This window comes from Acanthaster planci, linkage group LG17, assembly GCF_054643075.1.
Source record: "Acanthaster planci isolate LZ-2023a linkage group LG17, COTS_SCS, whole genome shotgun sequence".
Taxonomy (NCBI): domain Eukaryota; kingdom Metazoa; phylum Echinodermata; class Asteroidea; order Valvatida; family Acanthasteridae; genus Acanthaster; species Acanthaster planci.
The window spans coordinates 13,027,076-13,039,257 of record NC_141793.1 but is presented as its reverse complement, the minus strand read 5'-3'; the positions used below and the strand labels follow the sequence as shown (position 1 = coordinate 13,039,257).

Here is a 12,182-nt window from a genome sequence, read left to right as displayed (position 1 = left end):
TAAAATTACCATCTTCATCAAAATTTACATCTAAATGAGTCTAAATGATTCATTCAAAAAGTAGTTCTGGGTGATTTACAGAAAAATCTAATTTTGGCCCAAATTTAATTCTTTTGCAAGGCTAACCCCTTGCAATTTTTTTCAAAATATGAAATTTGAATTTACATCAAAATTCAGATCTGAATGACTCCATGACCTCCGAAATATCTTCTGATTCAATCAAAAGGTAGTTCCGAGTGATTTACAGAAAAGTCATATTTTAGCCCAAATTTAATTCTTTTGCAAGGCTAACCCCTTGCAATTTTTTCAAAATATGAAATTTGAATTTACATCAAAATTCAGATCTGAATGACTCCATGACCTCCGAAATATCTTCTGATTCAATCAAAAAGTGGTTCTGAGTGATTTATAGCAAAGGCAAATTTTAGCCCGAATTTAATTATTTTGCAAGGCTAACCCCTTGCAATTTTTTTTTAAAATATCAAATTTCTATTTTTATTAAAATTAAGATCTTCATGGCTCTACAACCTTCAAAATATCTTCCAATTCATTCAAAACGTAGTTCTGGGTGATCTACAGAAAAATCTAATTTTGGCCAAAATTTTATTATTTTGCAAGGCTAACCCCTTGCAATTTTTTCAAAATATGAAATTTGAATTTACATTAAAATTCAGATCTGAATGACTCCATGACCTCCGAAATATCTTCTGATTCAATCAAAAGGTAGTTCTGAGTGATTAATAGCAAAGTCAAATTTTGGCCCAAATTTCATTATTTTGCTAGGCTAACCCCTTGCAATTTTTTCAAAATATAAAATTATCATCTTCATCAAAATTTACATCTAAATGAGTCTATGACCTCTGAAATATCTTTTGAGTCATTCAAAAAGTAGTTCTGGGTGATTTACAGAAAAGTTAAATTTTTGCCCAAATTTAATTATTTTGCAAGGCTAACCCCTTGCAATTTTTTTCAAAATATGAAATTTGAATTTACATCAAAATTCAGATCTGAATGACTCCATGATCTCCGAAATATCTTCTGATTCAATCAAAAAGTGGTTCTGAGTGATTTATAGCAAAGGCAAATTTTAGCCCAAATTGAATTATTTTGCAAGGCTAACCCCTTGCAATTTTTTCAAAATATCAAATTTCTATTTTTATTAAAATTAAGATCTTCATGGCTCTACAACCTTCAAAATATTTTCCAATTCATTCAAAACGTAGTTCTGGGTGATTTACAGAAAAATCTAATTTTGGCCAAAATTTTTTATTATTTTGCAAGGCTAACCCCTTGCAATTTTTTCAAAATATGAAATTTGAATTTACATCAAAATTCAGATCTGAATGACTCCACGACCTCCGAAATATCTTCTGATTCAATCAAAAGGTAGTTCTGAGTGATTTATAGCAAAGGCAAATTTTGGCCCAAATTTTATTATTTTGCAAGGCTAACCCCTTGCAATTTTTTTCAAAATATGAAATTTGAATTTACATCAAAATTCAGATCTGAATGACTCCATGACCTCCGAAATATCTTCTGATTCAATCAAAAAGTGGTTCTGAGTGATTTATAGCAAAGTCAAATTTTAGCCCAAATTTAATTATTTTGCAAGGCTAACCCCTTGCAATTTTTTCAAAATATGAAATTTCTATTTACATCAAAATTAAGATCTGAATGACTCCATGACCTCCGAAATATCTTTTGATTCAATCAAAAAGTGGTTCTGAGTGATTTATAGCAAAGTCAAATTTTAGCTCAAATTTAATTATTTTGCAAGGCTAACCCCTTGCAATTTTTTCAAAATATGAAATTTTAATTTACTTCAAAATTAAGACCTGAATGACTCCACGACCTCTGAAATATCTTCTGATTCAATCAAAACATAGTTCTGGGTGATTTACAGAAAAGTCAAATTTTGGCCAAAATTTAATTATTTTGCAAGGCTAACCCCTTGCAATTTTTTCAAAATATCAAATTTCTATTTTTATTAAAATTAAGATCTTCATGGCTCTAAAACCTTCAAAATATCTTCCAATTCATTCAAAACGTAGTTCTGGGTGATTTATAGCAAAGTCAAATTTTGGCCCAAATGTCATTATTTTGCTAGGCTAACCCCTTGAAATTTTCCAAAATATAAAATTACCATCTTCATCAAAATTTACATCTAAATGAGTCTATGACCTCCGAAATATCTTCTGATTCAATCAAAAAGTGGTTCTGAGTGATTTATAGCAAAGTCAAATTTTAGCCCAAATTTCATTATTTTGCAAGGCTAACCCCTTGCAATTTTTTGCAAAATATGAAATTTGAATTTACATCAAAATTCAGATCTGAATGACTCCATGACCTCCGAAATATCTTCTGATTCAATCAAAAGGTGGTTCTGAGTGATTTGTAGCAAAGGCAAATTTTGGCCCAAATTTCATTATTTTGCAAGGCTAACCCCTTGCAATTTTTTCAAAATATCAAATTTCTATTTTTATTAAAATTAAGATCTTCATGGCTCTACAACCTTCAAAATATTTTCCAATTCATTCAAAACGTAGTTCTGGGTGATTTACAGAAAAATCTAATTTTGGCCAAAATTTTATTATTTTGCAAGGCTAACCACTTGCAATTTTTTTCAAAATATGAAATTTCTATTTACATCAAAATTAAGATCTGAATGACTCCCCAACCTCCGAAATATCTTCTGATTCAATCAAAAAGTGGTTCTGAGTGAATTACAGCAAAGTCAAATTTTGGCCCAAATGTCATTATTTTGCTAGGCTAACCCCCTTGCAATTTTTTCAAAATATGAAATTCCCGTTTTCAGTTAAATACAGATCTAGATGACACAGCAACCGTAATTTAAAAATATCTTCCAATTCAATGAATAAGTAGTTCTGAGGGATTTGCAGAAAAGTCATATTTTGCAAAGCCAATCCATTGAATATTTTTTAATTTAATCCATATTTTCAGTGAAATTGTGATCTATATGATTTTCACCACTATGAACATATGTTTCTTTGCATTTAAAAAGTGTTTCCAATTAAATTGTTGAAAAGCTAAATTTCGGTAACAATTTGTTTTTGCAAATTTAAGCCCTTGCAACTTTTTTAATATGAAATACATATTTTTAGCAATACATTGATCGCAATGATTTCACCACGTTTTGATTTTTTTCATTCAAAAAAAGTTGCAGAGAGTGAGTGATTTGCAGAAAGACCATATTTTAACCTTAAATTGGAACAATTTGAACAAGTAAAAGTGGGACAGAAACACAACTGCCAAAACTTTAATTTGCACTCCAGACAAAATGCAAATTTTAATGGTTAATGCGAGTATAAAAAGTACATTGTATGGGAACTAGTTCGGCACTCTAAAAAGAAAAGAAAAACAAGTTACAATATCACAGTATATAGTACAAAAGGGTAGCAGGTGATAATAGACAAATTGACGAGTTGACAGATATTCCTATTGTTAAAATAATACTTGGTAACACAAGTCATAATTCTCAATCCAATAAAAGAAACTTAGCAGGGAATACATGTGTGTAGAAGTTGGAAACTCCCTGGAACACCAAATGTGCTCTTCTAACTCAGCCATCCAAGCAAAATTATGAAAATTTTCAAAAGACCTGAATTTTTGGGAAGAGAGACAAGTGGAAAGAGCTGGGAAATCCTAACACAGCACATATGTATGTCGAGGGCAGCTGGAACAGTTACGACTTGGATACTTTGTCAAGACACAAAGTAGATATACTGACCAGCCAGATTCGACCATAATGATTATCATCAAAAAGACTTCCACAAACCCGGAGATGCCTATAAATTCCCATCTCTGAAGACCAGAGTGTTTGGATGAAAAGCAGAAAGTACAACCAACCAACCAACCTCATAGAAACATGAAGATACTTAATGTTAATGTTTGCCTCATTAAAAATCTGTCCCGTCTGCTTCAAAAATGATCCAATTTATTTCATGCAAATTCAATATGGAAACCACCAATCAATTTTACATGTAACAAAAACTGGAGATAGCTTATGTATCTCTCAAATATCAAAGCGTTGACTTCATTATCATGTGGAGCAGGATTTTGCATAATTAACACTCCAACACAAAATCTACCACAGAAAATTCTCAAAACGCCGTCAGCAAACTTCTTAAATATCTAGCTCAACGTCTTTCCCCAAAACTACCTCTCTCTGAAGTACTGCCTTTCAGTATGAGGCAAGCCAGCAAACAGCTAGCTAAATTACACAAACATTTTAAACCAAACAACAGAAACTTGTTAATTTGTGTTAATGGTATACATATTTATATATAATACAATGCATCATTAGTTTTTAAAAAAGAGTCCAGTACATTATAATTCTGCTCATCCAATCACATTGTTACAAAAATTAGAGAGGGGAAGCTCATCATTGTCTACATATCAAATCAAATCTCTCCGAGTTACTCTTTTTAAGCAAATATAATGTGCACTCATTTAAAGGCTTGATTTTTAAGCAAAAAGGCAAAGCAATCTTTGAGCAATTCTGCGTGGAATGTCACAATGCTGTATATTTTGCCATTTTTAAAACAGAATCATAGCTTTCAGTCACATTCTTTCTGCCATGTGTAATTAAAACCCAATATTTAAGAAAACAAATTAGTACTTCAAGTGTTTATTTTTCCTGGACAAGGAAGAAATTTTTTACAAGTACTGGCCACGATCCGAAAGGTGTTAAATGAACTAAAAACAAACCATCCAAGGCTCAAAAAAAATCATTCAAATACACTGTTGTTGACTAGAAAAATGAATACGTAATCAGGCCAATGAAGTGCATCAAGCAATCAACTTTACACAGAATTCTCCAAATTATGCAACTGTTCCACTTCAGTGTAACCCCTTACTTACCACCATTTTCTTTCATCCAAACATTCCTTCCTTGCAAAGAATGTCCCACATGTCCATGTTTTTACCAAAGCTTCTCAGCAAACAGATACTGACTTACTTATAGGAAAGATTTCTAGTATCCTTTTAATATTCATGTACATCTCAACTGTAGTCATTTATCATTACATCTACAAAGACTCATGAACTGAGGTATGTATAACATGACTACAACGCCTTGTAAGGAAATTTTTTTTATTAAATCTCTTACAATTTTAACAGTTCAGTTTTGCGGGGCAAAATAAAAAATGGCAGAGCGACTGCAAAACATAATCATGACATTATTAAATAAAAAAGAAATTTAAGGTGAACAGACAGGCTGTCTATTTGAATGCAAGACACAGGCATAATACACAGTGCTCAATCAACTGACCAATCAACTGCATTTAAACCTATCCTTCATTCTCATTGGTTGACAGAAGAAACTACAGGTGATAGCCATAATCACTGGAAAAATATCACCCCTACATGTACATGGTACACATCAGACAAAGTTTGTGTGATTATATCGTTCCTCAACATTAGTATCTAGGCAAGCCAAGAATGTTTGGACTACAAAAACCTTCCCTGCCTTCCCCCCCCAAAAAAAGTTATGTGTATGTACATTTATCTAAATTGTGTTAAATAAATACATGTTGAGCTAAAAAAAAAGTCAAAGAAATTGAGAAAGGATACTTTTGTACAAATATACACCCAACTCCCAAACTATGAGGTATTGGCTAAGGAACCTTATCAGGTCAAAGGTACATTTAAGTTTCGAATGACAAAACAACATTATTATCACCATAGCAGTCCAATAAAAAACCTCAATCTGTCCGAGGATTCAAGACTGTTAGGTTAAGAATGCATTTTTTTTTCTTGCAAATTCATAAACAACTTTTCCAGTTCCAACGTCTTTGGAAAATTCAAGATTCACAGAATAAGCCTGGGGCTTCTTTTTTTTTTTCTTTTTTGAGGTCAAATCCAGCTCGCATCAAGATTCAATCCTCAATAATGCATGAGCGAAGTCACGCGTATGTTTATGACACCATGAAGGAGACATCATGAAACCTTCATCTTTTAATTTGAAAGGCATCCTAGTTGTGACAAATGAACCAGATTTTGGCAAATAATTCAAGGCACTCAGTGGCTACAATTTTGAGATATCTGTGGGTTGGATGAAGGCATTCTACAAGATGGCATCTGTTTATATACATGTACATAAACTGGAATTTGAGAAAATATGGCACACCGTGTAGCTGTGCTTTGCAGCATGCCGTGCGCTTCTTGTTCCATTCGTTCATTGGCGGAAAACAAGGTCAATATTGGAGTATGAAATGAATAAACGTGAGTTCCGCACATACATGTACACTGTAAATGAGAGCACTGCAAGTGTACTCAATCAATTTATAGTACTGTGAGTGAATGAGAAAATGTTCTCTTTTTGGCGTATAAAAAATATGAGACTATATTAAGTGAAACAGTAAGAATTATCTCATAAGGAGACAGACAGAATGTTCCATTCCACGAGGCCAAACCAAGCAGAATGGAACAGATTATCCGTCATCAAATTTAAATTCATTCCACTGCACAAATCTGACCCATGCATGATCTGCTTTACACAATGCCTGAATGAATCCTTACAGTGCCTTCATAAATCTCTGCCTGAATTAATTCCTCATCACCAACAAGTTCAGATATTTCTTGTGACTGTGCAATGGAACTCCCATGTACCGTGGAACAGAACTTCCATTTTTGTAGTGCAGCTCAGCCTTGCTTCGGTAGAAATAATTCAGTGGCACACAATCGGGAGGAGAAATTTACTCATGTATTGTTCATTACAAAATATTTCTTAGGAGAAGAGATTTATTCATGCATTGTTCATTACAAAATATTTCTTGTTTGAATAAATGTTCAGCTTCATGGTAGAAAAGGGAATGAAGTCTGGCTAGTTGTATGTACTTTTAGGAACACTGGCCAGACCACGATAAAGTCTCAACTCCCTAATGGCTATACTTTAAGCAATCCATACATATCTCATCAATCGCCTGCTAAATAGTTATCATGGAATTGAATTCAAAAGCCTAGCCCATCTCTGAAATTGAGGCGGTTGTGATTTTTTCCATTTTGAGTAAAAATGTGCAAATCTTTCTCCAAAAAAGATTTCAAACTTTACAGAAAGACCACGTCAGGAAATACAAGCAGTTATGTTGACAGAAATTGGAGATTATTTATCGCATATTTCACAGTATCGGTGCGTCCATGCACTACAAAGAAGAAAACCACGCTTTTTTTGGTCCAATTTCAAATTGCAGTTAAAACATGTCCCCTTATCAGACCCTGGCAGCGTCATAACCAGTATCGTAGTCCGGACCCGATTCTGAATAGCGCATACGTCGATCTGATCGGCTTCTGTGCTTCAACGAGCCATACTCCTCCCGATATCCACCATCGCGGACGTGGTCAATACTTTGGGAGGAGGCTATACGCGGGCGTCGCTCGGCTGGGTAGTGGTTGGGTGTTGGGCCGTTGGCATAGCCTTTATGATTGGAAGGGTAGTGGTTGTTGTCGTAATGATTGTCTGAGCGGTGGCGGTCATGGTCTGACTGGTAGCCACTTTCCCTGGTGCCCCGACTGTAAGGTTGATTGGGATCGTTGGAAGGTCGCCTACGGGACGGTCTACAAAAGGGAAGAAACTAGCACATTTTACCAGTGACTGGCTCATTCATCCACATTCAGTCCGAACATATTTCTCAGGCTTCAAAGAAATTATCATTTACCAACCCATCAGATTTCAAAAGGTGCAAGGAATTTTAAAAACCTGAGAATTTAATATCCTTTTCAACACAACATCTACTAAAGACTTCCAGCTCAATGTGGTGTTTATTTAGGGGGGGTTTTAATCTGACAGTCCAGTACCTTCCACAAAGAGAACTCTGGAAAAGACAAAAGCCAATCAGTAAAGTCTCAAAATGAAGAAATTCAAGAACAATACTTAAAAGAGTTCAGATGATTCTCGAAAAGCAATTCAATACACAATGCCTACTACAAAACACACCCATCATAAATGAAGGCAGAAACAAGAAGACCAGTGATAGGACTAATGCAAACACCACGCAGGCACATACAATCCCTTCTCACAGCACAGCTATATTTCTCACCTGCCAAGACTGCCGTAGCCGTACTTGTCACCACGAGGTGGACTCCGGTGTCGGTCTGGACCCTCTCGTCTCTCATCATACCATCGTTCATCCCTCCGGTGTTCTCGCCCATCACCGGTTCCCCTTTCCCCGCGGTGTCTCCTGTCCAGTGTATCACCCCGTCTGTCCTCGTGATGCCTGCCGTCTCGTTTGTCGGTTCTTGGATCATCTCTTCGATCTCGCCTGGGATCAGAGCTCTTCTCCTCTGACCTGTCCTCTTCTGAGGAAGGTTTGTCATCTTTGTCTTTGTTCTTGTCCTCCTTGGACTTGGTCTTGTCTTTCTCCTTCTTCTTGGCTTCCTTTTCCTTTTCTTTGTCCTTCTTCTTGTCTTTGTCGCTCTTCTTCCGCGTCAACTTCGGTTCCTCCTTGTCTTTTTTCTCATTCTCTTTGCCCTTAGCCTTGTCAGCTTTCTTGTCCTTGCTACCCTTCTCGCTATCCTTACGTTTCAGCGTTTCTTTACTCTTGGCAGTGTCACTGTCCTTGCGACTCAAGGTTTCACTTTCCCGGCGTTTCCCCTGGGTATCACTGTTTTTCAGTTTCTCAGGATCGTTGTGTTTCTTGGCTGTCTCTCCTTCATGCCGGTCCTCCCTTCTATCTACCCTTTTGCCATCGTGTCTGTCACTGTGCCTGTCAATGCGATACTTGTCGTCCTGATACCGTTCATCGTGATATCTATCATTTCGGGCCCTACTGTCATCATACCTCCTGTCACGTGGCCTGTCCTCCTCGTGATACCTCTTGTCTCGAGGCCTGATTTCCTGGTATCTCTCTTCCCGATATCTATCCTCCCGTTCTCTCTTTTCATTTCGATACCAATCCTCTCTATTCCTTTCCTCTCGCACATGGTCTCGCTGTCTGCTCCCATCCAGGCTGTCGTATATTTTGTCGGGTGACCGCTTTGGCAAACTGCGGTCTTGTGGATCGCGCCTCTCCACAGACGCGTAAGGATGCTCTTCGCGTATCCTTTCGGCTCTGTCGCGATCCAGAGTCTTCTCACCACGCCAGTCTCTGTCAGGGTGTTCAGGGTTCCTATCGAGGCGGGGTTTGCGGACAACTGATGCATAATGAGGCTCAGCATGGACATCAGCGGCAGTGCGAGAATCTCGATTTCGATCTGGGTTACCCCTGGGCTCATTGCGAGACCTTGATTCCATGTATGGAGGGACACTGTGGCGGCCGTAACGATGTCTGCTCTCAGCATCGTTTTCCCTCTGCTGCTCTCTCCTCTCATCTCGGTTACCATGGTGATACTCGTCTCGTCTCTCAGGCCACCGGCTGTCATCATGACTGTGGGACCCCCTGCGATGGTTCCCCTCACTCTGTCGTTCCCACCGTTCCTGGTCATGGTTATGATACTCAGGGGCATGTCTGCCCTCCCGATGTGGTGAACGAGGCCCAGGACTCTGTATAGAAAAATCAATCTTACAATCAGCAATTCAAAAAGCAATGACAATCAGTAAACAAGATATAAAACTCATACTGAAGGTCCCATCATCGACAAAAAACCTACAGGAACAGAGTGGACATTTTCAACACACTTAACAAAAAGTGATGAGCAGCATAACAAAGTGAACTTTGGTTTTAAAGATTGGCATCATTCTCACAGCTCAGAATCAAGATTTGAAGAGTTGCGAACAAACAGATGGACCCTCAACTCACTCTGGGGGATGTTGGTGAGCCATCAGCATATCCCTCATCTTCCTTGTCTCCACTTCTTTCACCATCTTCATCGTCATCGTCATCATCATCAATGTAACGACCTTGTCTCTCTCGGTGGTCTCGCTGGTATCGTTGTCTCAGTTCCTGCATCCTTTGGGCCTTCTGACGCGCCTCTTCGCTCTCCTCTTTGTGGCGCTTGAGGGACTGCTGCTCCCTCAGCTTACGCACTTCATCCTGGATGCGAGAGCTGAAAGGTGCCCAGATAGGAATGGACCAAGTAAGAATATACCAGATGACAATGGACGAGATTGTAAAGGACTTGAAATGACAAAGAATTGACAAACAGGGTCAAGCAAATAGCAGTGCTCCAAGAATAGGCCACATGGTAATGCACTCAACAGCCAGGGACCAAATAAGAAAACACCAACAAGGCCAATCAGGAATGGAGCCAACTAGGAATGGACCAACTAGGAATGGACCAACTAAAAACAGACGACACGACAATAACCACATAAAAATGCACCAAATATGAAGAAATCAACATGGTCAAGTAGGATTCCAGCCAACTAGGAATACGGGCGATTCACAATAGTGCAGCTCCACAAGTTTGCAACGCATTGGCCAATCACAGCGTGAGAAATCTGTCGACCCTTTCCAAAGGCGCAGTGGGTCAACAGATTTTGCGCATCATGACTGGCCGACATGTGGCAAACTCTTGGAGGCGCACAATTGTGAATCACCAAATGAAATTAGTTAAGGACAGTGACGAAATCAAAAATGAAAAAAATAGGACAATTGTCCAGAATCAGAATCTTTTGGTGGCCCGACTTTTTGCCTGAGGGAAACAGGAACTCACTTCTGCTCCTCTTGTTGTTCCTTATATTTCTCCATGTCCTCTTTGGCTTTCTCCGAGGACGTCGATGAACCTTTGGCCTGGTCCTCCTCAAGGGATTTCCCATCTCGCTCAGGCCTACGATTCTTGCCAAACCTAGACCAAAGACAAAAACAATGAGATGTATTCCTTCAAACAAAAATAGGATGCCGAGGTCAATGGTGATCTAGCCATCTAAGTTGATTCTTTGAAATACTCTGATTCAAACAAATAATTCCTGACTCATACTCAAACTCCAACAACTTAATTATTATTATCTTTGATTTAAAAGGGAGACCCATTCACATATAATTGTGGTCTTCCATGGGGTCCTGGGAAGTAAATTAAGTTAAAATAAATAACAATAGGATTATTAACACCAAAGATACAATGTACTCAAATATATAATGGTGAAATTAATTAAAATAAATAAAGAGATAGAAATACAAAATTGTACAATATACGCAAGTAAACAAAGACAAATCAAACCTCACAAGGATTAAAATAATAATGAACAAACGACACGTAAAAGTAAACAGAATAATTATAAAATGCATTGGGAATAAAATCAGAATAAAATCGTCTTGAAATATTACAAAGAGGTAAAGGTAATTACAAGTACAGTATATAATGGATTAGTTGAATTAACAATGTATCATACTCAAACTCAAGCCAAGTGAGTTACAACTTTTTTCTTTTGAATACCTGAACATGGAGCCGAAGCCCTTGAAAGCACTGCTTTTTCTCTTGTCTTTCTCCTTCTTGTTGCTTTTCTTGGAGCTGCTGGTCCGAGACATGATGACCGGGTCATGGCTGCTGACTGATGAGTGGTCATCACGGGACGAGCGGTCATCCCTGACAGGGGCGTGGCCATTCTCCATGTACTCCTTCACTGTCATTGAGAAACCCAAACAAATAAGACTGTGGACGATGAACTGAGATTGTTTCGGCAGGGAAAATGTGAAAGGGTAACCAGATTTTTTTTTTACGAGACTTCATTCATACCTGAATCAGTGGAGGTGGAATTACCAGCAGTCCCGTTGAGCGGCTGGTCGTAGGACCGATCCACAGCCGCTCGGAAGCTCTCATTGCAGCCCCGACCTCGCACAACCTTTGCCCTTGGTCGTGCAGGCAGGTCATCATGGGTCATAATCTCTGCCACAGCTGCCTGTAGGCTCTCTAGCGAGCTGTTCTTTTTCAAGCCCAGAGAAGGACCAATTTGCCTTCGCTCATCTGGAGTCACTGGAAATAAACAACAATGTATCCAAATTAGAACATCTTTGCAATTGATGAATCACCCACTAATCGCGCTGTTTAGAGGCTAGCTGTGAGAGTGATCAATTCATGCCACTGGTATCCATCTCATTCTGTTTTCGTCCTCTGATTAACATCATAATGGAAAAGATTTATCATCCCCTCTGAATTGAGAATTTAGATAAATATCCAGAAAGTTAATGTTCCAGTAATGGCCATACTGATATAATGGCTTTTCTTACTGGGAGTGCAGTTTCCTGATATCTTTAATGAACCAATTAGGGACCATCTCAGAAAGTCAT

At 37.9% G+C, this 12,182-nt stretch overlaps 1 protein-coding gene across 3 annotated transcripts in view; it reads right to left on the bottom strand.

The window, feature by feature from the left end:
* Positions 1–3,267: 3,267 nt before the first annotated feature.
* The window catches only part of LOC110973573 (partitioning defective 3 homolog), a 73,792-nt gene continuing 64,877 nt past the window's right edge, over positions 3,268–12,182 (bottom strand). For all 3 annotated transcript variants that reach the window (XM_022224479.2, XM_087147914.1, XM_087147915.1), the window contains 6 exons: positions 11,632–11,868; positions 11,332–11,518; positions 10,612–10,743; positions 9,756–10,002; positions 8,058–9,499; positions 3,268–7,575 (listed from right to left, as the gene is read on the bottom strand). In XM_022224479.2, coding sequence (XP_022080171.2) covers positions 7,230–7,575; positions 8,058–9,499; positions 9,756–10,002; positions 10,612–10,743; positions 11,332–11,518; positions 11,632–11,868 — 2,591 coding nt within the window. In that variant the 3' untranslated portion in view covers positions 3,268–7,229. The remainder of the gene's footprint in view (positions 7,576–8,057; positions 9,500–9,755; positions 10,003–10,611; positions 10,744–11,331; positions 11,519–11,631; positions 11,869–12,182) is intronic.